Here is a 26,866-nt window from a genome sequence, read left to right on the forward strand (position 1 = left end):
GGGACTCAAACTGAACGTGGAAAAATGTGGCAAGGAGGAACTGTTTCTTCGGCTACATCTTCAATTCCAAGGGCGTGTCGCCTGATCCAGCGAAGGTGAATGACATCAAAGGCACCAAAGCCCCACAGTCTGCCACCGAAGTAAGAAGCTTTATGGGCATGGCAACGTACTGTGCCAGTTTTATCCCGGACCTTGCTACCCTAGCGAGCCCCCTCCGTGAACTCGCAAAGAGACCAGAAATGGGAATGATCATCCCTACACCAACAGGTGTTCCAGCAAATCAAGGACTCGCTGTCCACGTCGATGGCCTTCTTTGACATAGAAAGGGACACGGAACTCCTTGTCGACGCAAGCACAGTGGGCTTAGGAGCCGTACTAACTCAGATTGACAAAGAAGCCAACGTGCACCCCATCGCCTTTGCCAGCCACGCATTGACCAAAACTGAATAGAACTATGCGCATATTGGGAAGGAGGCGCTAGCAATCCTCTGGGGATGCCGACACTTCAAAGTATACCTGCTGGGCAAACAAGCGAAGGTGTTCTCAGACCACAAACCCCTCATCCCCATCTTCAAGGGCTCCGCACCACACCCCCGGCACGAATTGAGAAGTGGACGTTACAACTTCAGCCCTAAAACATCGAGGTTGGGTATCGGGCTGGGCAGATCACCCTGCTGACTATCTATCCCGTTACCCACGGGCGACTACAGAACAAGAGAAACGGAACGCCGCAGAGACGGATGAACACGTATGTCACGTCGTCGCTTGCGCCCGACCGCAGGCCGTCGCACTGCAAGACGTGGCTGACGAGACCAAAGCAGATACCATCTTAACCCGAACCACCCAAACCATCCAGACGGGAAACTGGAAGAGTTTCTTGGCCACGGCGGCCCAGCGCACAAAGTTGGCCCAGGAGAAACACCGAGCCATATTTGGCATCCGCCACGGGCTCACCGTAGCCCCCCCAAGGGCTAATTCTAAAAGGACACCAAATCGTATTACCAACAGCGCTAGAAGAGGGAGCGCTCACGCTAGCCCACTGTGGGCACCAAGGGATTGTAAAAACAACCTGAAGTCCTGAATGTGGATGCCCCGCATGCAACAGCGGGTCCTGGACCTCGAATCTTGTGCAGCCTGCCAATCCACCAGGAGAGCTGCAACCGCGGAGCCAAACATCAGCGCCCCAATGGAGCAACAATAGGTGGGAGTCCGTCAGCATAGGCTACTGCACCATTGTGGGAGAAGGATACCTGCTGGTCCTAGTGAATTCATTCAGTGCCCGAAGGTCGAACATGTAGTGTCCACCAACGCAGAGACAATGATCTTGAAAATATTTGCAACACACAGAATCCTGACTAAAATCGAGAGTGACAACGGCCCTTCGTTTACTAACTTCAGCAGTTTTTCCAAGACCTCAACATACGGCAGTAGTGATCTGCATCGCAAAGGAACGCAACCACTCATGGCTAACGGCCATATAGCAATTCTTGAGGACTCGCCGCCAGACCCCGCACACATCAACCGGCATCAGCCCCGCATCCTCATGTGCGGGGTGCCGATCCAAGCCTAACTCCCAGTATACCCGAATTGGGTAGCCCCAGATCCGGACATCCACTTCATAGAGGCAAAACGGGTCTACGAAAATGAACAAGAGAGCTACACCCGACGCGCCAGCCACCGGGAGTTGCAGCCAGGAGACACGGTGCTGGTCAAGAACCGGGCTCCGCACAAGATGTTACTAAACTTCGAGTCCCGACCCTGGACAGTAAGCACCACAAACCACAGTATGATCACAGTCACCCGAGGGAGTGAAACCGTAACCAGAAACCTTTCTCACTTCCGAAAGGTCCCATCGGAAATGTGGGAAGAAGGGCCGGGGAGCCCAAGAGAAGAACCAAAATCGCCAGATCGACCAAAGGCCCCGAGGCTAGAAGAGGAACGCAATGCACCCCAAGAATCCCGAGAACAGACACCGCACATGGACAATGCCTGACCAGGGACCCCTTGAGAGGAAGAGACAGAGAGGACTCATCCCTGCTACCATCTGAGGGAGATCAGCGACCGTCATCCCGCCTCCAAGGGTATGTGGTACAAAGTGTTTATCACTGGTCGAGCACGACAAGGCCATGCTCCTGAGAGACTAGAAAGACAGTGATAATGTTATGGAATGTTACTATTTGTTGGAAACAAATTGTAAGTTTGCGAGGAATGTGATGTTGCGGGAGACCGGTCACGTGCAGGGGCCGGGACCGGAAAATAAAGGAATCACCGGAACTGTGCATTTCCCGCCAGTCCGTGTTTATGCATCAGACAAGCTGGTCGTGTGTTCTTTTCATCTGCGTTGCGCCTCACTGGTCTGTGCAGGCCTGCACGCTTAATTGAGTTTCCACATTGTCAGAGCCTCACACACCACAGTATGGTTTTCTGCCCATGCATTGTTTCTTCATGAATGGAGGGAGATGCGGTAGCAGGGAGCTGCGATACACTCAGAGATGTAACGGCAGGAGGAGATTTCACAACACAGAGCCTGTGATTCATTCAACTGTGAAACTGCATTCTTTTGTTGTCGGCCAGAGCCTGCAAAAAGGTGATAATGAATGATTGCAGGATGCACATTTATTCTGCTCGTATTCTGCCGCACAGAATGCACATGCCTCGGGCTGGCTCTTTTTGCGCCCTCCCATCTGCTTTTATGGTAAAATTAGTGATAGATGGCATTTTAACACATACATGTTTTATTTTATTACATTTGTTATACGCCCAGACCCGGGGGTATCACGGCGTAGTAACAGACGATGGGAGAATGCAATCTTAGAAAGAACTCAGAGGTCCACAGGAATAGCAATCAGTAATATACAATAATATACAAAGCAGTCAGGAATCAATAATATACAGTAATATACAAAGCAGTCGGGTATAAACAGTTAATTGGAGGGGATTAGTGCTCTGGTAATACAATTGTAAGACCATTACAGATGCAGAACACTCCCCTACTAGAATTCTGCCCTCCTGGGCAAAATACATGCAAACCTAAATTGAATATGCATTGACACTAACAGTAGTGACTTCACAGAAAAGGGCATTGAAATTAGCATTATCCGTCTTTGATGCATAGAGGCAAAATAAGAAATTGACATATGTAAACCGAGTGGTGAGTAGCTTTGTGGTGTGAAACACATGGCTGGCACTATTATTATATATGAAGCAACCCAAGTAATTCTTTTTTTTAAAAAATTAAATAATCGCATGATATATGAACATCAGCTCTGAACTGAATCCCTTACAGAGGCTCCAGATAATACACAGCAAGATTACATGATTTGCCTAGGATCACACACTTTTGTTAAATGATGAAACTGAGATGTGGACAATTTATGCAACAGAATACAGATCTTCCAAAGTTTAGCTGACATGAATATTTAAGATTTTGCTTTGGATTTCATGTGCTTAAATAATACTTTGTTTTCATCAATGCCTTGAAAAGAAACCATATTATATAATACACTAGCCTTTTATAATAAACTAACCTTACACAATATCATTTGTCCTATAAATATGTTGAGCAATAATAATATGGCTTTAGTTTTAGTCTCCATCCTGCATGGTTGGTCATAATAGCACCACACAAATTAACGTGAGCCTAAACAAATCCACTTTGGGTTTGAAACCCATAGTCATTATTTCATAAAGCATGCATCATCGGGCATCCTTCTCCATCTTATCACTCCCAATCACATTAAGGGACAAAAATCCCTGCTAATAGCCCCTTTCCCACCCTCCCATCATTGCCTAAGTGCACCCATTATAAGGCTCTGTTGAGACCGAGCAATGAATGTGTCGGGTCCCTTGGAGAGCCACTGTGCTGCCTGTAGTTTGAACTTTGACACAAAAGTGTGAGCGATGGAAAGGCCGAATTGACAGGTTGGGTCCTTCAGAATATTTGCTATCCCGGAGAGGGGGTCCACAAACCCGAGATTGGAGCTGAGCTGTCATCAAAGGACAGTCCTGTAGAAAATGGGACAGTTGGCCACCTTAAGAGCATCTATCTCAGTCAGTGCTGAACAGGGGAATTAATTCAGTGCAACTAATGTAAGGGACTTCGGTTGGTTAGGTACCTGTGTTTACTAATATTATAATGGAGAATATGTTTCCTAATGCCCATTAAAATGGGTGATTTACCCTAGTTTTAATGTTAAGGTTGCTTAATGCATCCCGCCCTAATCTTCATTACCTCCAGGTCCCTCTTCCTCGACCCAGTACTTATTTGTGAGTTCCCCAACTTCCGCCATCAGTATTTTATTCCATCTTTTCAATATATCATGCATGCTCCATCCCTTTATACTGAGAGCATAACACTCCCAGCCACCACAATATATTGGTTTTCATTTTCCTGTTAAGAACTGGGAGATGGCTAGTGCTGCTCCATCTACCCTCTCCTTCCTGAGCTTGGCGGGGTACCTTTCGTGGACCATTCTTCGTGGGCTGGACTGGGCTAGGGGTGCATGGGAGGTGGGGCGACTGCCTCCTAGGCCCTCCTGCAGGGCAGGGAGCCTGGTTGAGGCTTCTATACCTTAGTGGCCCGACGTTCCGGGTTCCTGCCAGGGTGACCCTCCCTGCTGTGAACCTGGATGGAGAGTCTCTGCGGGCCTGGTCATTGGTGAGTATGGGGAAGCCGGTGGCTGTGTTAGCGGGTTCCCTGTGGGGGGGGGCAATTGCGGGGGGCTTGCTGTACGTGGTGCCTTGGGGGTGCAGCGACTTCTTGTCGGTGCAGGCTGGCCTGAACGAGCCTTCCTGCTGGTTCCTGTTTTATGGCTTCTGCTGGTGTACACTTTGGTGCCCCTGCTCTTACTGGAGCGGCACAGGGATGGTGGATGGTACCTCCAAACCATGCATGGTGTGCACTTTTCTGCTGGTGGACTTGAGGGCGGGGACGAGCCGTAGGGCAAACTTCGCCTCAGCTTCGTCCCGTCCGCCGGCGTTGTGCTCTGCTTGTAAGGGTCCACCTTCTGTCCAGTTGAAATTTCAAATTCTTGCCCATCAAATCAACAACAATCAAATCAAACAAACAATTTATACAAGCGGCATAGTTCTTGCCGCAAATCTGCAACTTGACTATGCAAGTCCTTCGAGTCCAGTATACCCCCCTCAGAGTGTTGGACCTTCTTTCATATATTGGGTAGCCATCCCTCTATGCTAGGGTTCTCAATTAAACCCCCCTTGGATTGCTGTCTTTCTGTTTAACATGTGGTAACCTCTCGTCGTTTGAAGTTCTTGGTTTCACCTTCTTGGAGCGATTTGCTTTTGTTTCTACATAGAATAATCTCACGTGGTTGTTGATTCTCAGTGCGACCCCACCTTGTTGCTCTTAGTTCCTTTCTGACTCTCAAAACTTTCGTATAGCTTAATAGATTCAGTTCCCCCCTCTTTGGGATGGCGTTTTTAGCTTCAGGCTTCAGCTCTTCACTAGGCCCCGTGGATTTTTTATCCCTTTTTTGTGTTCTCCACCGGAGCACCACAAAGTTTAACTGTCCCCTCGCCCTCGTCTGCCCGAGAAGCCGCTGCTCGAGTCTTCTTACTTGATGGGGTTGGTTTATCCCTCTCTGGTTGAACCTTGCTCCTTGCAAGTTCACTTCTCCTTTTGGACGGTGCCTCCTTCCATGCATTTTACTCTTCACTCTGGTAGTGGGCCTGTCTGTCTTCCAGAGACCTCAGAGATTGAGGCGTCCAGTGCTCCTGGGCTCGGAAGCATTCTGCCGATCTCAGCCCACCACGTAGACATCATGGTCCTGCATCCCGGATACATCAACTCTGCGCAGCCACAGCATCCTCTCCTCTGCGTGGCTCCCCTTTTACTGTCTTGATGCCAGCTGTCGACACCTACACCTTTTCCCCAGGTAAGGGTCTCTGTGCTTTTATGTCTTTCTCTACAACGAGAGACGCAACAGGATTGGTTCTGTGATTCAGGACTCCAGTAGGGATCAACAATACAACTCTGCACATTTAAAGGGCCCTTTTCACCAATATTGATGTCCATGCTCATATATGCAACACCCCTTGGTGGTAAGAGAGATGATGTAGATCTTTTAGCTTGAGTCCTTGCCCCCTAAGGGGGAGTCACCCCAGGTGAGATACTGCTTGCCCAATTGCATAGGGAGGGTTTTGCATCGCTGGCTCACCTCCCTAGTCTCAAAAGGGTTGGCACCCCCTTGGATAGAAGGGACAAATTCCCTTGATTTGTCACATGGGGAATACCTACACACAGGGACAAGTGCATGCCTGGTACATTTTGATAAAAGGGTCAGCTATAACTGAAGCAGTGACCTGGAAGGAGTCCACTTGGCAGAGTTCGAAGGAGCTTTTTACTTAGCATAAAGTGTTCACCATCAGCATGGTGTGGGAGTACTGGGGAAGTAAGAAAAGAGTGAAGAACCCTTTTCCCCTCTTGAGGGAATGTGTGGGCCTCTACACCAACCCTCCACCAGAAAACCCAAGAGCGAGGAGAGAGCAGCCTCGGGTCTGGGACAGGACTTGTGTGAAGCCTGTGAAACCTTTGAAACCCAATGTCTGGGAAGAGACAAGTATGAAAGCCTGAAACCTGGGGTCTAAGATTAGACCAAAGTGATCATTTTGAAACGTAAGGTCTCGAAAGAAGCCTTTGAGATGATGTGAAAACCTGAGGTCTGGGTAGAAACCTGTAAACTCTGAAAGCCAAGCCGAAACTTGCACATTCTAAGATCTGGCGAAAGACCTACATTGCAGCCAGATACCAAAGGTCCTGGAAGAGACCAGTTCTGAAAACAGAAGCCCATTGAACGCTCTCGGTGGCCAAAGCCTTGGAAAAGGCCTATTTTGTGTGTTGTGGTCCTGATTAGAGAGCCATCAAAACCTGAGTAACCCAAGGGGCTAGGAGAAGCCAGGAGAAGGATGGGGACTTACTGCAGTCTAAAGTGGTAAAATAGAGGGTGGGCAAGGGGAAGACCGGACTGCGAGAGTAGGAATGGACTTTTAGAAGAACATGTTTTTTGATTGTTTGGCCAAGCATTGGAACACTGTTTTTGAATAGCGTAGCTGGAACGCTGAAGACTTGTTGATAGTAGGTTGTATTTACAGTACGCCACCTATTGGGTTCCGTTAGATTATAATAGGGTTTCTCAAGAAGAGCCAAGGACTTGAGATCAGTGATTTTTCCAGTGGGGAGCACCTGACCCAAACCTGATTACTTGTTTAAGTGATCCTGAACCTTTGCATAGTTTGAGTATAGTTTTCTGTTGTAGTTTTGTCCCTAGGTATAGTAGGTGTTTAACCAACTGTGATGAATCGCAGGAATTCATCCCTTCTGCCCAAGAGGGACACTCACCCCTGCGAGGCTATGGAGGTGAGCCTGCTCCGCAACACTCTCCCTAAGTGTAGAGTCAAGTGGGACCTCACTGGGACTCCCCCTGTGAGGACAAGGAAAAGAATGTCCCAACATTACCCCTTTAGGTATATCCTGCAAAGAACTTTACGAAGAGAGAACAAGTATGTGTTATAGTCAGCAAGAAACTGTGAGTATCCCTTTAAATGGGGAAAACACTATTTAACTGAGACGAGGAAGCTAGAGCAAAGAGAGAAGCGGAGGCAGGCAGCGAGAGAGAAACATGGAGGTTCGCTGGGGAAGGCCCACGGCTACGTAATACCCGAGAGGGGAGGAGACTGTGAACTTGGAAATACAAGCAAGTTGCAAAACTGCTCGTGTATCGCAATCCGAGAGCTGAATGGGTAAGTTGGAGAGCGAGAGGAAGGAAGAGTGGTGGCGTGGCCACAAAGATCTCGTGGTGGACCGGCGGTCCCAGAAACACTGAAACCACCACGCAGTCAGAACTGCGTCGTTGTTTGAAAAACCAAATGGCCATCCTAAAGGAAAACATGGAGTAGGAAGAATTGACGGAGTAAACTAAGCTGTACAGATAGAGACGACCAATCCTTAACAGAGAAGCCCCAGTGATGCTATCCCCGACGGGGCTCGCAAAATCTACTAGCCCACTCGCATTGTCCATCAGATTTTATGAAGGGTGAGTATCATTTGAATGGTACTTGACCTTGTTGGCAAATATAAGATGTTTGAAACCTTTGACATTTACTGCAAACAAGCTTTGCTTAAAGTAAATGGCAAATAAGATTCACTGTGCATGGCTGACCTTTGGCAATATTGCAAAAAATATTAGGTGTGCTTATGTTGACATACATTTTACAGAAAGCACTTGTCATTATTTTGTCACTCATCAACATGGGGCAAGTGCATTTCTCTTAGGTCGAGTATGTTAACCAAGGAACTTGTCCTGGAGCTCTAGTCAGATTTTTAAGAATTTGCAAAGCCCGCCTGAGTGCATTAGACAACAGGCATAACGGGGGACCCGGGAGGGAGCAAGAGAATCGTTTTGGCACTAACTATATTCCTCCCAGTCAAGATGACGAGGTTGTAAGATTAAAAGCAAGAGAAGTGAATGAGAATCATTATGGGACTACTTGCATTTGTCCCAGCCAAGATAATGAGTATAAACGTGAAAGCAAGATAAGTGGATAAGCATCGTTGTATGAATACTCCTACGTGTCTCAGTCGAATGCAAGAAAGTATCATACAAAAAGAAGGCAAATGTATAAAAGAAAAGCCTAAAGAGAAGGATGAACTGAGATATATATCCAAAGACCGATTCAATAGCGGGAATCAAGTTTGTAGATTATGCAGAAGGAAAGAGTCTCAAGAGAGATTCCTAAAGGTTGGATAATGTTACCCTGGGGAAAGGGAAGAATAACACTTTGTAATAAGCAGACAGGAACTAACAAGCGGAAACCATTAACAAGGCAGAAGATATCAATCCAAGGTCAAAGAATCGGTAGTATAATAAAGCGTTAAAATAACTCTATGAACTGATCAAAGAAGTCACAAGAGACTATTTGAAAATCAGCTATTGAACCGAAGTTTGCGACGAGCAAAACCCAGTAGAAGGGAATCTTTATCCAGTCTTTAGTTAAGAAGATGGTGGTAGAGTCAGTTGGGGCTAGTTTGGACAGTGAACAGATTATTTTAAGACATTCACTGACAAGCACCCTAGCTAGTTTGTTAGGTAGGAAATACCCCATATAAGTATGTAGATAGGCATTCTCCTTTTCTTTTATGAATACACTCTTGAAATGTATTAGTCTGCGTCCTTCTGAACCGCCACACATCTCCTACCCTGAGGGAAAGTAAAACTTTAATAAAAGAATTGCACCTCTTTTCCCACTGCTTCGATTTACCACAGTTGCCCATAGGTGGTTCAGTCTGTCAATCGGAATCCCCACCCCATCCACACCCCATATTTGCAGATTGTCTGACAGATCCTGAAAAATTCGACCATAATGGTACCATCCACTCTTCGCCCAGAGTGCAATCCCACAGCTATATATGGACTTGGCGACAGAAACCTCAACACCTAGCCATCCCATTGTCCCTTGAGCCACCGATAGACGCTGCCTGTCCCTCTCCTCCCCGCCACCCGGTATTACTGTACCCCTCCTCTGTGCCCCACCTGCTGCTGCATATCTGTTCTGTTACCTCTGAAAAGCTCTCCATTATGCATATGTACTGTTGCATACCTCCTGTAAAGCACTCTGTTATGTATCTGTATTGTTGTATACCGCTCTGTTGCTTCTCGAAGCCAGGTCTGCGCTCAATAAATACCATAATAATAATAAACCTTGCTGTCAATAGTGTGGCATGAGACCAGCATGCGGTCAACACCACATAAGTGGCATATCGTGGTATAGCACAACATATTACAGAGGTGTCAAGTTTCACCTCCCTGTATGGAAAAAAACACAAAACAAGCCAACTAGAAGGGGCTATATATGTACAACATGATAAAGGTGATAGGTGAAGGGTCCAGGAAGTGTATAGGGGACATATATGTGTTAGGGAAAGTTTCTCATTTATGTTTAATTTTCCCTCCAGTTGTGTATGCCCAAACATTTTGCTGCTGTTTAAACACCATAATCTGACTTTGCCAATGAAGCACAGTCTTCAGCTGCACTCCAGTGGGCTTTCGGTCACTTTATTAAGGGGAAACTGACATGCCCTTAAAGACAGTGAGTACTGGGAGTCTGTTTCCTTTAGTCATTACCAATGTTGCAACTTTTCTGCAACATGTTACAAGTGCACTTACAGTAAAGTGTGCTTTGGTCTTCCTTTCATTTTCAAAGGCCCTAGACTCCCTCAAAGAATTTTTAGAAGTGCAGTTGTGCCTTGGGCAGGGCTGGTGGCAGCTTATCCTTTTGCTAATTTTGAACTCTTTCTTGCCATGCAAACGTCTTTAACAGTGGTTGGCACAGAAAGGTGGCCTGGCTCCAAATTGGCCATGCCAAGCAATTCTTTGTCCTGTCCTTTGGCCATTTTGCCCCTTCACCTGGTCCGGCCGACCCGGGTCAGTCCTTATTTGGTTATGATATGATATGGCATTTATAACGACCCTATACACAGGTTTTTCAAGGTGCGACGAGGCAAGGGAGGAGAAACCGAGGGAAGACAGCGATCCTACTAGGCCAGGTGACATTGAGATCACGCAAGTGCAGGGGAATGAGAAAAGGGTAGGGGAAAGGGGATGGAGCAGTGCAGTGCATAGTAATAACAGTACAATAAATAAAGACAATAAATAAAAGTGTGGCCAGCTGGTGGCAAGTGAAAGGGTAAGAGCAGACATCAGGGGTCAAGTGCTAGTATGGACTGTAGGGATACAGAAACAATCCCCAAGTGCAAGGGTTGCCAGTGGGCAGTGCAACTGGCGGGGAGGGGACCTGGGCCCGAGATCGGAAGGTAACCAGTGCAGTTTCAGAATTCAGCCAGATCATCAGCAGGGAGTAGAGGAGAGAAAGCGAAAACAAAGAGGAAGGTCTTGAGGTGCTTCCGGAGATGGTTCTCCTCAAATTTCAGAGAGGCAGGGCGGCTGTTCCAGAGGGAGGCCCCAGCAGAAGAAAGAGATCTACCACCAACTGGCTGCTTGGAGAAGCCACTGACCCTGAGGCAGTTGGAGGCGGATGAGCGAAGAGCTCAAGAGGGAAGATATTTTTCCCGCGAAACACCAAGCTTTCGTGGGCTTCTTCATACCTTGTGTATGTTCCCCCAGGATGCGGGCTGAACGGTCTAGTTCGAATACACATCCTGGGTGCCATAGACTTTGGTGTGCAGGGAATGACTGGGACTACCGTGTTCCGTGATTGGTCCACGTCTGGTGTGCCTGTATGTGAGCAGATCTCCCATTGGGTCCTCTTTGTTTTGGGGCAAAGGAGATTCTGGATAAGTGAAGGTTCCAAACACCCATACCAAGTCGATCTCTTGAGATCTCCCTGAACCTAGGATAGGATCCAAGTATCCAGAAACTAAGAACCTGAGTCGTGGAACCGCTAATGACCCTCTGGAACGTTTGGTACCCTGAGCCCTCTGTTGTCCTGCTGGACACCTCTGCATCTGATCGAACTAGAAGGTCTTCGAAGGTGTTTCGACCCATTGGAATAGTGGGATCACTTATTCTCGGCACCCCTAAACCTGCATGTAAGCCTCTTTTGGAAATGTCCCTGGGCCAACCAGTGGGCTGACCAGCTTGCGCAGGACCTTTGCTCTGAAACCACTGCCGTTTCGAGGAGACCCTTGAAACTGGGTACATCGCGCAAGCTCTGTGCTCACGGCACTCGTACCGAATTTCGTACACTTACTATTTGCAGGTCTGGAGTAGAGCGAGCGCCTGAACCGGAGTACACGTGGTTAGCGTGACACCCAGCTGTGGTGATGAACTTCACTGGTGCCTCGCTGCTGTACCCCCATGTGCCCTGAAGCCTGCTGCAGTGAAACTGGCCTGATCCATCCACCAGGAGCGCAGAAATCGCCACTGTGCCGCCAGAGAATAATCGCTGTAACGTCCCCGCTGAAAGCCGCAGACTCGCACAACTGCCGTATTTGAACATGCAACCGAAGTGGACTCGACTGCTAAAGTTTGGTCCAGAGTGCGCTGGGGTTGGTGAGAACTTGCAACCCTTACCAGTGGCCCCTAGCGCATCATTCCCTTTTACTCCCAAGTGCCCCCTGAGGGCAAGTCACCTTTCCACAGGTAGCCTGTGCTACCGTCCCATTCCCAACTCCTGGAACGTGTTCTGCCCTCTTTGGGAGACCCTCCACGAATAATGGGAACTTATTCTTCATCGCCTCACCCACCTTACTGAGCTGCTACAGCCCCTGCAAGAGACCCGCCTTCTGCACAAGCGCGTGCACCAGCATTTGAGAGTACATTTGAGCATTAGGCTCCACTCTTTATAGGGACTGGACTGCCTCTTAGTTAGGAATTGATTGATGAACTACCTAAAGACTATTTGCACTGTTTGCTTCCTTCCCCTTTATATTGTGGACCCATTCTGTGCGTTTAACTCTTTAGGCCACTTGGTGTTCTATATGTGTATTATAGTAGTGTTGTATTGGTTTGATGTATTGCTATTGATAATTGCTTTGTGTTGAACGTCAAAGGCCTTGAATAAATGTATCTGTATTTATAATATATGTACACCTGACTGGGAGTGATTTATAGTGTCCTTTACCCTGTGTGCTCATTGAGGTCATTCAGTCACCCTCACCCCTCCTGAGACCTAGTCTTGACTGCCGCCAATGCTACCTTGATTGGTCTGGTTTGTCCAGAAGGTTACCCTGTTCCAAGAAACTAGGCTGGCCTTCTGAACCTCTGCCCACCAGGTCAGAGTTCAGAAATCCATCTTAACAATATGTATAACAATTTGTTCTGTGTCTCCTCTTGTTTTCTTCTGCAACCCATGCTGGAATATATTTTATCTATGTGGTGGAATCTTTATGAAAAATTGATGGAATTCCTATTCTTTGGTAATGTATGAAATTGATTTGTTATGATTTTTGTGTTTACAATGAATATGTATTGGTAATGTAGCCCTGAAGAAGACCTCATGGTGAAGGTTGAAACACGTGTTGGCATACTACCATTAAAAATGACTAATAACTTTAAGATGTGTTGTTAAAATGTTTAACTCTTAAAGGATACAACAACTTGAAGAAAGAATTGTTGGTCTACACGCAATTGGTCAAGGGCACAAACATGCTCTTTGTGTATTTGTGAAGTGGCTGGGGGCTCTAGTCACTTGTCGGTGACCAATGCGGCTATACGCCGCCCAAGTAAAATTTCGACTTTTGTAAAAATAGGTACCAGCTCTGTGGTGGAAGAGCCTAGCACTTAACGATACATCTACTAGAGCACCTTGAGACCAAGCAAATGGCAGTGGTGTACTATATAAATACCAATAACTCTAGCATACCATAATATGTCAATTTCTGCACAATGGTGTGTTCACTTGCAGAAGCCCCACGTGTTCTGAAACAAAAACCGGGACAAAGGCTGTGAGCAATATATATGACAGACCAGAATAGCTAAAGATATACATGTCATCCTAGTCGATCAGTTTTCTGCTATCCTTGCTAGATTTCAATAGTCGTCTTTAAACTCTTTTGCTGCTATTTTACGGTCTGTGCAACCGTTCTAATTAATTTATATAGTTTTAAGATTTTTCAGGTAGATTTGCATTGTTTCAGCTGAATTATTGGGCTCTCCAATTAGATGATCAAAATGTATGAACAGCACGTTTGCCACAATCTGTCCCTTCATGTGCGCCCACTCTTCCTTTCATTCACCTTCTGATGCTTTCTCACTCCACTATACAGTGTTCCCCACTTCCTTCCAAGTTCTGCTCCACTACTAACCTGGCCAATGTATCCCATGATTGGAAATACTAAAGGGGTCGGGTGTTGTGTACTTCACCAGACATTCAGTCTCTTATTTGTGAAAGCTGTACTCTACTGCACGGCTTTAATAAGGATCAACTGTACATTGGAATGTGACCAAATGTATTATGCCTACCTTGGATGCAGGCTTTGCTTGGGAACCTGGTGATGTTTCTTAATGTCATGCTCTTAAAAGCTGTTAACACAAGGAACAGCCCATGCTGCACTAGTACCAGGAACTCTTCATTGGGCATTATTGCCTTCACTGTTGTGACTTTTCCTGCTTCTTTCTGTTACATGAGGAACATATGCAGGTGTTGAGGGGGTTGAAGAATTATTTTCTCTTTCTCTTCAACATTTTCAGCCCCGTAGTTGGAACCTTCAGCACAAAAACAAGACGATCTCCACTGTTGAGCCCACGGGACAATCCTGCTACATTTAGGTTTGTAGCACGGGTTTGAATTGGCTTCAGCTTGCTTGGTCATGGTTGGGTGTGAACTAATCCTGTAATGCTTTATTTAATGTTTCCCTAGCAGTGTGGGTTCGCTTTAAATATATGTTGTAGCTTCCAATCTGTTAATTAGTACTACCTCAGATTTTTTTGGATCAGCTGAAATCCTAGAAAACCTCACGCTGTGCTGTGAGTTTTGTCATTGGATCGTAATCCCTGACCAAAGGAATTCTTTGCATTGCATTTGTTTGTCTGCCTTCTTTACCATCAACCACCAGACAATGGTCTTTCAATGGTCTTTCAGCAAAGACTAATTGACTGATATAGAAACGTTTACAGACTAACCTTTAATTCCTTTGGATTGAGCAGTTCTGCATCCGCAGCTTAAACATTAGCTCTCTTCTGAAACCTGGCCTGCTTTTGTATGTTTGCATGCTAGTGCTTGTGAAAGTTGATATTTTCAAAACTTAAATCTTTGTAGTCCATTCAAAGTGAGTGTTGGCACTCATGTCCTATGTCCACTGCACACTGCTCTAAACCTTTCCAGGGGTTATCAAAGTTCGGAAATGTTCATCTTCCATTTTGTTTTGATTTTGCGCCTAACGATACCAATATTTGACTCCTGTGTTGAGGGTTTTTAGTGGACCAATGTCTGTAATACATTGGACTGACAGTCTACTGATGTTCAGCGCCTGTGCTCCAGCAGCTGCCCAGTGAATATTCATATTTGGCCCAAAATCCGAGTGCCATAATAAAACGAAGGACCTATAGAGGAGTCCTGCTATCCCTGCGATGAACCATTTTGCTCTTCACTTTTACTAACTCTAATCCCTTTGTTAAATTGGCTCTGTGGCTGAATCAAACCCTGCAACCCTCCAAGGATTGTTTTGTCTCTAATGGGGGACCGGGTAGTGAGAAGGCCAAATTGCGCTCATTGGTATGTTGGCTCCCCTTTGGTGTACAAAAATATACATAACTGATTACATAGAAATCTAGTTGGGAATGAGTGATGGTTTACAGGAATGTTTTTAGAGCTGTATATACTCCACTAGCCTTTTTGACTGTTTTATGCAGGAATACTAATACCTGTAGTAGGGGGAAAGAATGACTGTAATTGAAGTTAATTCTGAGCAAAGTCAGTCCTGTCCCTGTCCCTGCCTAACAACATGTTGGAGCAGTCCTTGAGATAAGGTGCGCATCGTGCTTATTTACGCATCTAATTATGGGAAATACGGATGATTTTTGTTTCTACTGCGTACCATGTACGCTGTGCTTATTAATTAAAAAGAGCATACTTTCCACCACTAGATGGCACTGTAGCAAGCTCCTGCCTTGAGGCAGGCAGGCCGTTCCCTTGCCAGTCTCTCTGAGACATGTATCCTAATCCAGGGCTCAACCCACCCCCTCGGCCCTGAAAGACCTTTCCAGAAACGCACATGTCCTTCTGCTACGTTTTTTCATTTGTAGAGTAAGCTGAGAGGAGGCCACAAACGCGGCAACACCAGCCAGGTAAGCAACCCGCCCTTCTGCTGCAGGCGCTTTTCAATGTCATTTTTATTTTCTGTCTAACAGCCCGGACCGCTATCTGATCGAATCTCGCATGGTCCGGGCTGTCAGAGAAATAAAACCGCAATTGAAACCAGTTCAAAGTATTTTGTTTCTTCCAAAGCAAATCCATCTGTTCGGGACGGATGATCAACCAACTGCCCGTTTCCCAGAGTCACAGTCCCCCTGAGACACAGGCTGTGTCCCTGATGAACTCCACCACAGTGTCGAAGCAGCCTGTGTGTCTCGGGGGGTGGGGGGAATGTGACTCTGGGAAGCACGTTTCCTTTGTCATCAGCAGCATAGCCCGCCCCCCCGCCTGTGACTCTCTGTTGCCCCCATTACCATGTCATGCCTCCACCGTGACTGTCTCTGTGCCCCTTTGCCCCGTTACATGTCATGCCACCCCTACCTCCGCGACTGTCTCTGTGCCCCCTTGCCCCCTGTTACGTGTCATGCCTCCCCTCCCCCCACCCCGTGACTGTCTCTGTGCCCCCTTGCCCCCGTTACGTGTCATCCCTCCCTCTGCGACTGTCTCTGTGCCCCCTTGCCCCCCGTTACGTGTCATCCCTCCCCCGCGACTGTCTCTGTGCCCCCTTGCCCCCGTTACCGTGTCATGCCTCCCTTCCCCCACCCCGTGACTGTCTCTGTGCACCCTTGCCCCCGTTACTGTCATGCCTCCCCTCCCTTCCCCACCCCCCGTGACTGTCTCTGTGCCCCCTTGCCCCGTTCCGTGTCATCCCTCCCTCCCCCCGCGACTGTCTCTGTGCCCCCTTCCCCCCTGTTACGTGCCATGCCTCCCCTCCCTCCCCCACCCCCCGTGACTGTCTCTGTGCCCCCTTGCCCCGTTACGTGTCATGCCTCCCCTCCCTCCCCCCACCCCCGTGACTGTCTCTGTGCCCCCTTGCCCCCGTTACGTGTCATGCCTGCCCTCCCTCTCCACCCCCTGTGACTGTCTCTGTGCCCCCTTGCCCCGTTACGTGTCATGCCTGCCCTCCCTCTCCCCACCCCCCGTGACTGTCTCTGTGCCCCCTTGCCCCCGTTACGTGTCATGCCTCCCCTCCCTCCACCCCGTGACTGTCTCTGTGCCCCCTTGCCCCCGTTACGTGTCATGCCTGCCCTCCCCCCGCCTGCGTGACTGTCTCTGCCCCATGCCCCCGTTAGTGTCATGTCCCCCGCCCCTTGACTGTCTGTGCCCCCTTGCCCCTCGTTAAGTGTCCTGCCTGCCCTCCCTCCCCCCGCCCCCCCGTGACTGTCTCTGTGCCCTCCTCGCCCCTGTTACGTGTCATGCCTGCCCGCCCCGTGACTGTCTCTGCCCCATGTCCCCGTTACCGTGTCATGCACCCCCGACCCCTGTGACTGTCTCTGTGCCCTCTTGCCCCCCCACCGTTACGTGTCATGCCTGCCCTCCCCGCGACTGTCTCTGCCCCATGCCCCCGTTAGTGTCATGTCCCCCCGCCCCCCTTGACTGTCTCTGTGCCCCCTTTCCCCCGTTACGTGTCCTGCCTGCCCTCCCTCCCCCCGCCCCCGTGACTGTCTCTGTGCCCTCCTTGCCCCCGTTACGTGTCATGCCTGCCCGCCCCGTGACTGTCTCTGCCCCATGCCCCCGTTACCGTGTCATGCACCCCCTGACCCCTGTGAATGTCTCTGTGCCCTCTTGCCCTCCCACCGTTACGTGTCATGCCTGCCCTCCCCCGCGACTGTCTCTGCCCCATGCCCCCATTAGTGTCATGTCCCCCCGCCCCCTTGACTGTCTCTGTGCCCCCTTGCCCCCGTTACCGTGTCATGCCTCCCCTCCCTCCCCCCGCGTCTGTCTCTGTGCCCCCTTTCCCCGTTATGTGTCATGCCTGCCCTCCCTCCCCCCGCCCCCCGGGACTGTCTCTGTGCCCTCCTTGCCCCGTTACGTGTCATGCCTGCCCTCCCTCCCCCGCCCCATGTGACTGTCTCTGTGCCCCCTTGCCCCCCATTGTGTGTCATGCCTGCCCTCCCCGCCCCCGTGACTGTCTCTGCCCCCATGCCCCGTTAGTGTCATGTCCCCCGCCCCCCTTGACTGTCTCTGTGCCCCCTTTCCCCCGTTACGTGTCATGCCTGCCCTCCCTCCCCCGTGACTGTCTCTGTGCCCCCTTGCCCCATTACGTGTCATGCCTGCCCTCCCCGCCCCCGTGACTGTCTCTGCCCCATGCCCCTGTTACCGTGTCATGCACCCCCGACCCCCGTGACTGTCTCTGTGCCCTCTTGCCCTCCCTCCGTTACGTGTCATGCCTGCCCTCCCCCGCGACTGTCTCTGCCCCCATGCCCCCAGTACCGTGTCATGTCCTCCCCGCCCCCCTTGACTGTCTGTGTCCCCATGCCCCCCGTTACCGTGTGTCATGCGCACAACTTATTTTTTGGTGTGTTTTTATAGCGCTAAAAATAAAGTGGCTAAATCGGGATCTTTTTCTTTTGCATCATATCGTTTTCCATTCAGGATGTGGAAAATAAAGGTACAGTGATATTATTTTGCCCCAAGATGCTGCAATAAGGATTTACATGTTGTCCTGCTTTACTATGCAGTTTGGGTATTTTGCAAGTAAACTCTATAGGACAGTATTTTTGTAGGTCTTGACACCCAAAACTTAAATATTTGTAAGTATGGAATGGAAGAAAGGGGCCATGCCCAAATTGAAAGAGTGGGTTAAAATCCCTGCTTTGCTGTTTAGCGTAAGTGTGTGATCCTGGGCAAATATTGTAATCTCACCCTAACTTCAACTGCAAAAAATGGAGTGCTTATGAATGATTATGTGTACACCCTTACTACAATAGGACAGTTTTAATAAGTGCAGGGCCACATTGGTGTATGCGGGTGCTCCTCTGCTAGTAGCTCCAATACTGCCGCATGGAAATGCATTATTTTAAAGGTTTTTATAAGCTAATAAAAAAAAAAAAAGAAATGCATTATTGTTGCACTGGCCCGCCTCCAATCTCGTAACACTGCATTTGACAGGCAGACAGTCCCACCAGCCAGTCAGTGCACCAGAAATTCTAGTATAGCAGACTGTGGTAGAATCAACATTACATTTTCTCCCCCTGTTGCTCCCAGCAACTGAAGTGATTTGGGCCGGCCAGAGTACTGCCCCCCACTCTGCAATGTCCCCGTTATGCTATGATATTGAGTCTTTCATTGCACACCATCTGCCATTTGGACACTTTCTAGGACCTTCAGGATCTGCAAGAAGTGGGTGTTTCAGACTTAAAAGAGAGTTAACTGATTGTAACATTGAAGCTGCACTAGAATAGTCTCATTACAAGTAAGAAGTCAAATGCCCTTACACAAGTAAGTTTGCCACCCCTCCACCGTCTCTGAAGTTAGTGCTTCTCCCAACATTTGAAGGGTTGGCCCTGTCTAAATTGTACCCCAGGTGCACCCCTGGATGTGTGCACTTGTACTTGTACTTAGAAGTTATTTCATGGCAGAATATTTTCCGCAAGTGTAATAAAATGGTTAAATGCAAGCCAGACAGCTTTGAGCTACAACTCTTTTTGTCTATGGGTCTGATTTTACATATGCACTGGGTGTATATGTTGGATACGTTTTATTCTCTTGCAAAGGAGAAAACTCATTTTTACTCTCTTGAAATTGCATTTACTCTCTAATTTCAAAAATCATGCGTAAAATACTCCCACCTCAAAATCTTATCTGGAGCACTGTATTGGAGTTCCAATGTATGAATTGGATCGGAACAGGGATTCAGCACTCTAATAACCAAGGATGTTCACTTGGGATTGGGGGGCATACAATATGCTTGCAGCAAGGCTCTTCCCACCTGATCTACTCCATATAATTGGCTTCATTATTATTGTATTAATTAGATTTTTATTGTATGTTTTATGATTACGAACTCAATAAGGTACACATTTCGTAATTTTTTGGTATCCTATGTTCATTATGTCAAATGTTTTACAATATCAAACTTTGCATCAATATCATTCCCAGTGATCCAACCAATATCCTGCATTCTATTTGTGCTCTGTCAAGTATTCCTTCCATGGACAAGTTCGGGCAGTAGTTTTCCCCTCTGCGCTTCACTCGTGGTACTGACGCGCATCCTAGTTTGTTTTCATCATTTAGAATCCATATTCTCCATGTCCATAGTCAATTTTTTTAAATGATCTGGTATGATTCGAAGTGATCCCAACTATCCACAGCCTTTTTGTGTTTTTTTTTGTGTGTTTTGTTATTGTACAATGGCAGAGCGATCTCTAGATTAGCATGTGTAACTCGGTGCACCTTTTCACAGTCATATGAATACTGTTCTTTTTGCCATTATTGTGGCCAAGTTAAAGATTCTGGTCCATGATGGAGGCAAACCTTCCAGGAATGCGTTCTCAAAGTCTGGGCCTACGCAAGTCTTTAAAATCACAACAATTCTGCAACTCATGTTACGCTGAGACTGTAGCGCAAATGGCGTTGCAAAATCGCTGCTTTCCCATCTCCTCTCCATTGGCTCTTACTCTCGGATGCACTGCTGCCTCTTCCCATGCCCTGAACAGCTAATAAGAGGTGACCCCGGAACCCCTGTTACTTCCTCTCCCGCTTTTACAACTCCCTTGTCTATTCAATTCCCTACCCAGAGTCGCCACTTGCCACTTTCCTTGCAGCCTCCTCTGCTAGCAAGGCCCACCCTGTATCCTTTCACTCCATGTATTCCGGAGAGGATGTTTCGCACTGGATTACATCAAAAAGTCCTCTTCAAAATACATTGTGCAGGCCCATAGACCGCTGTATCTGTGTCCCCAAGATTTCATTTATGTCTCAGAACTGTCTGACCCAGGTACACCCAGATGAAATGTATGAAACATTTGGATCCTACTCCAAATCTTGGGTGTGGATGCTATGCAGAGTATTGTAGGACCGAATCCGATTTCCTTAATATTGTTTTAACCAGACACGGTTTGTATGGGTAAGTGTACCTGCATCCATTGTTCTGCCGAGGTCCGCGTCTGCCGATTTCAGATTTGTGTCATGCAGTTTCTTGGTCCCTCTGCTAGCAGAAACTTCTAAATTGGTAATTATTTATGGGCCTCTGCATGCCTGCAGAATGTATGTTAACAGTGGTGCCTAATTTGTGCATATAGCAGAGCCGGTGGCTGCCCTATTAACCTTTCATCTATTGTCCTAAATCAGTTTGCTATGGTGGAGGTAATCTATTGTCCTAATCTCTTGCAAGAATCTTTGCATGAATCCCAGTTCCTGAGGACCAGGGTGGCTTCCAAGCCAGTCCTATACTGGCATTTACCTATTCCCCTCAAGTAACTGTTTACAAACCCCAAGTGTCTGGACCCTGTACATTTGTATCCAACTTGTGTAGTCAAGATATTGATAGCATCCAAGGTTTATCATACACACAAGGGTAATAAGTATTGTGTTATGGGTCAGAAGTACGCTGAAACTTTGAAGACCTGTCCAACAATGTTTTATTAAATAATAAGAAGTCCTATCTCTCCCTATAGCTATGGGATGTTCCCTACCTATATAATTAACTAAGGCGCTCGTCAGTTGTATGGAAATGTCCAAAACCAAAAGAAGTCCACTGTCAAAAAAAACCCTATCTGACCCTACCACTATGTAAACAAACTAAGGTCAGGAGAATGACTCCCTTCTCCTGGTTAAGCAGGGATCTGCTTTGATTGCTTGTTTTATTAATGTCTAATTTTCAAATAGTCTCTAGCCCCCTTCTGTATCGGGCTTGCTGTTCTTAGATAAGGTGTTGGGCTCTTCCCTTATCTTGTGGGATTATCTTTCCTGGGTTCTTTTCATTTGTTTGATCCTTGCATCCACATATTTTGGGTGGTTGCAACCTTGTGTAATATCTTCTCTTGGTTGGGTTATACCCTCAGAATAGTTATTCTGTTCCTTTCTTAGTTTAGACTTATCTTGGTCCTCTGTTTATCTTTCTCTTCTGTATTTGGATCTTTGTGATTATTGCGACTCAGTTTGCTGCGCCAGCTGAAAATGCTGACTTTATTTCTTTTTTTTTCGACCTCCTTTTCACAGACTACAAATGCAGGGGGTTACCCCCTGCAGCCCCCCATACCCCACAACATTCATTATTTACTTTACCCCATCCCCCACATATATATTCTGAGAAATGGGGTTAAAAAAAAACAATAGCCGGCATTTTCAGCCGGCGCAGTAAACCCGGCGTAGTAATTGTATGATTACCCGTATTTCACTCTTTTTATTTTTTGTTTTCTTTGTTCTACTACTCTCCAATGAATCCCTCTTGAGTATTGAGACCTTCTCCCGTCTTGCCAAGGTGGTTTTATCCACTGATTTAATATTTTCTCCCTCAGGTTTAGATAGAGTTCCCTCTTGTTTTATTTCAGTTCAGATTTATCAACTTTGTCATTTTCACGAGTTTCTCCACTTGTATAACGATTCCCTTTTGGCTCTCCAGTTCTCACTGTTACCTCACTCTTCTTGGGTGAACGTCTCCAGGCCTGCTGTAGCTCAGGTCTTTTTCTCCTGCTTGGTTCTGCTTTCTCAGTTTTCTCCTGCCCACCACAAACTACTTGTGTCATGCCACCAATTGCTGACGGCTTCTCGGACCCTTGGTTTCCTGACAATTCAGCACGCTGTCTTCCCAGCATCCGATCCTCTAACTCTGTCCCTCTCTCTCTCTCTCTTCTCAGCACTTCCTCATCACAGTGAAGTCGAGGTTTGTTCTCAAAAAGACAGCTTATTTTTTTGGACTCTCGTGAGAAGTGTTAATGTTGTCTTTAGTCCAGTCTTGGTTCTTATTGCTGTTGAGCATCATTAAGCATCATAAGCCGTCCCATGTATGCGTGTCCCTTAAGGGGGGAGTCTCTCCCTATGAAGTCCCACTTCCCTCCATCCCTAGGGCAGGTTTCGGGGAGCAGGCTCACCTTCCTAGCCTCATTGGGGTGGGGCTCGCCTTTTGGTAGAGGCAACGAATTCCCTCGATTCGTCATAATTGATACATGTACACCCAGAAGGGCTTCACACATCACTTCAGAAAATGTGGCAATCTCGATGGGGAAGCTTTGCCATTCAATGGTTAAGCATGCAAAGCCAAGCTCTGTCATACATAACATTGACAAATGGAGTTCATCTAGCAATTGGACTGTGATGACACATAGATGCCCTAGTTGGAAGCACTCCATGCAACAGACATAATATTTAAAGTCCTGGCAGAACGTGGTCTATATGTATAGCTTCTTGAATGTCATACCATAGAGAGATGTTTCTATGCCATAAATGACGATTTCAATGCGCTACAACAGGGCATCTGCTTCCCTAAAGATTTATATGCTTGGCACAATACACCACAATCTAGCCAGAATAAGAATTGATCAAAAAGCCGCTGCAAATCTTTTAAAAGTGACTTCCTTGCCACTTTCAAGGGGTATTCCCGTTTGGAGCTCATTCACTTTTCCCATTCAAATCGGGTACCTAAATCTGTCTACACGAGGAAGAAGGAAGATCGTATCAGACAATACACATTTTTGAGTGTTGTGAATATGCGCTTTTTTGCACCATTGGCATTTTCATGGGATCTTGCACGTTCCAGTACCTAAAAAAATAAATTTAAAAAAAGCGCGCCAATCCTGCAGTACCCTATGTCAAGTTGGGAAACACTGGCTAAAGACTTGGGACTTCCACAAGTCTGGTGCTAACCCTTAAAAGCAGCGGTAACAGAATTAGTGCCGCCAATACTGCTCTGCCGGATCATGAGCTGGTGCAAATACCGCCAACTGTAAAATCAGCCGGCGCTATTGCAGCCGGTGCAATCGCAACCGGTCACACGAGGCGCAAACACAGCCACCGCATCACAAGTCCATGTACGGCAGTATTGCGACTTCTAACCGCTATAATTCAGACAAAAAAGAGCATCTGAGACAGTTTCGAGATTGCAAGTCAAATTTTAATGTACACATATAATACACTGAGCGGACTTCGGGTTCAACCACGACCAGTATTTCATGCAGAGTGGAGAAGTGAAGCACCTGAATGGTTCACCGTGTCGCTCTTTATACAAACTGCGCCTGCATCCACATAGTTCATTTGTAATTCATTTGTAGTAGATAATAACACAAATATGTTTAAACCACACACACAACAATTCACCCAACCCTTACCTAATCTCAAGTGGGTAAAACAAACTGTGCATTCAGCAGATTTTCTTGCTATGTCAAGAGTCTTTACTTTGCTTATGGCTCAATCGTATACTTCCACCAGTTCACGGTCAGTGATTTAAGTTTGAGGTCCTTAAACAAAAACCCTCCTGCTCTTCATTCCAACATTGGTAATCCTTTTTGAGCAACCTTTCAAAGATGCCTTTTATGCTTTCAATAAGAATGGAAAGGCTGAACACTAAGATTAAGTGTGTAATTAACCTCTGCTTAGTGCGGTCAGCCTTTACCTAGTATTTAACCAAGAGAATGAAACGGGTTTTTTTTCCTCTGCTAAATGGGAGGACCTGCCTTCAATCTTATTTAACCTAAGTTTATCAGTGAAGGCCAAGATACTTTAAACGTACATTCTACACAGATCCTGTCTTTTCTTTTTATAACACTTTCTTGCAATGACTAACGAATAAGACCACTAATACATTTTCTATTTTGATTAGTCTGGTGAAATTGATAAATGCAACCCTTTTAAACATTGCAAGAAAACAGGGTTTTGATCGCAGAAATGATTAGCTTAGGCTAAGCAAATGCACATTTTATTATTATATTCTAACAAACCCTCCTTTTAGCCTAAGCTAATTCATTTTTCTGATAAGTAATCTAAATTGGTTAGACTTTCAATATCTATGTCCATTAAATCATGAATTTGCATTTCTTTCATCATCATGACAGTTTCACGGCTATCCATGGGAAGGGGCTTCATCTTTTGCACGGCTCTAACACAGCTCTGAGACAAAAGGGAACAACATAAAGGAATCCCCTGGAGGAGTCAACCGCCACCTAAAATTAGGCCTAACATTACTAACAATATAGATGGCAATTTCCATCCCCAATCCTTTAACAAGTCCCAGAACCATTGGGACCAGCTGTTCTCCTGTCCGACCACATAATGTACTGCTTCTCCCAAAACATGTAATCGATCAATAGCATCAAAGATATCTCTGGATCTATCAGGTGTGTAGGTACAGCAGGAAGAGCACCCTATTTTACAGACCCCTCCTTTTGTGGTCGTGAGAATGTCTAATATTATATTTTGAAGTGCCACCAATCTAATAGCGTTCGGCTCAGTTGTTAAATTCACAAATGTATTCGCAGTCTCATTTGGCATCTTTCTACCACTCTACTGAGCCTGCGAATGCTTCTAGAGTTTAGGGAAACCCCTAACAATGGTATTATCCCTTTCCAAAAATCTGTCTGGTCCACTGCCCTTTTTCCTCTCTGTAATTTTACACACTGATGTATATTATCTGTGGAGGCCACATAAACTCTGGGGAATAAATTAAGAAGGTAACAAATGCCCGTCCAACCCTTCTTCAACCCGCCCTCACAAACATAATACCAATTTCCGTAAGGAAGAATGTGATCAGTATAATTGGTGTAGTCAACGATCGTCTCAAATAATTGCATACAATATTTCCTTGGTATAGCACACGGGGGCTCTCCTATTCTATGGGTTAATTGAAATGAAGGATAGGTAACATTAATTTAAGAGGTGTAGGTCCACCATGGGAGTATAGACGGCCTCCTCAAACTTGAAAGGTTACTATTAAGGGTGAAATTACATATTTTAGGGTTTCTAATAGTGTTAACTACTATAATTCCAGGCGGGGCACATGCTCTATCCCATTCATTTATCAAACTGCTATGAGACAAGAAAAGTACAGCACATAATATTTATCGGTTAACTTGGACCACATAATAAGGTATTCCTATTTCATCTCCACTCTGCTGGACCTGTGAACAAAGCCAACGATTGGTCTTATTAGCCTTTTGAACTTTGTCCAAAATGCACACTTATAAATTGTTCCGATAACCAGATCTCTGAAATGTATCCAAGGGGTGATGGGTATGGGTTAAAATATGGGGGGGTAAAAGGGAGCTTAGTAGTGGCTTCATTATCTCTGGGAAGAAGTGTCTTCAAAAGATGCACAGAATCATGCTCAAGATACCAAATATTAAAGAAAGACCGATCCCCAAGACTGTATAAAATGTTAGTATCCCTATTCGATCTTCTTTTGTCCATAGTTTTTGTGTCCGAGAAGGTAGAGGTATTCTATTGTCTTTTGTTCAGACTTGATCACCGAGTGGATGCAATTCCATAATGCAGGTTTCTGCAGTCCTTAGATACCCTGTTACCTCCTGGTGTGCATGGGGATCAGGACACGTTGGTTTCTTGTGGGTGCAGGGCAGACCTCCATATCAGGCCTGCACTTGTAGGTTTCTAGTGGATACAGGCCTGACATACGTACCAGGTCTGCACTTCTAGGTTTCTGGCGGGTACTTTCCTATCCCCATAGATCCAATCCTTTTCTGGGTCTCAGATTGTATCTGGTCACCCCTGGAATGACGTGCTCTTCGAACGAAGTGGGTGTCGGAATTGACAGACTCACAGGGTAACAAAAATCTGTTGTTTCAGGGAGAGGAGGATGATCCCCCTGTTAGAAGGTGATGGTATGAGAACCAATTTGATATGAGCAGCGTGGATCCAATACTTTTCTCTCTACTCGAACATCATTCTGGGTGGCAAATAGCACCTGATATGGTCCTAACAAGCATGGTTCCAGTGCGGTGCTTCTTAGAATGTTTTTAGTCATTACCAGATCGCCAGGTTTCACCCGATGGCCCCCTTGCAGATTTTTGTCCGGTGAGCTATTCTACACCTGTTGGTGGATAGAACGCAATTGTTCAGCCAATTGTTTACAATAATCAACAAGCAGTGGATGCTCATGGTCTGGAAGCACCCCAAACATTAGCTGGTCTGCTCAGAACTATTTCATAAGGGGATAACCCTGATTTGGATGCTACTGTCTTCATAGCGAGCAATGCTAAAGCTAGAGCATCTGGCCACTTAAGTCCTGTGTGTGCACAAACTTTAGCTA

At 46.5% G+C, this 26,866-nt stretch overlaps 1 protein-coding gene across 4 annotated transcripts in view; it reads left to right on the forward strand.

The window, feature by feature from the left end:
• Positions 1-26,866, forward strand: part of DHRS7B (dehydrogenase/reductase 7B) — a 461,566-nt gene that overhangs the window by 13,866 nt on the left and 420,834 nt on the right. For 2 of the 4 annotated variants that reach the window (XM_069645758.1, XM_069645760.1), the window contains exon 2: positions 14,166-14,243. The exons of the other annotated variants lie outside the window; for them this stretch is intronic. In XM_069645758.1, the coding sequence (XP_069501859.1) occupies positions 14,166-14,243 (78 nt within the window). The remainder of the gene's footprint in view (positions 1-14,165; positions 14,244-26,866) is intronic. 4 annotated transcript variants of the gene reach the window in all.

Source organism: Ambystoma mexicanum, chromosome 2p, assembly GCF_040938575.1.
Source record: "Ambystoma mexicanum isolate Mex_15411 chromosome 2p, UKY_AmexF1_1, whole genome shotgun sequence".
NCBI classification, from domain to species: Eukaryota; Metazoa; Chordata; class Amphibia; order Caudata; family Ambystomatidae; genus Ambystoma; species Ambystoma mexicanum.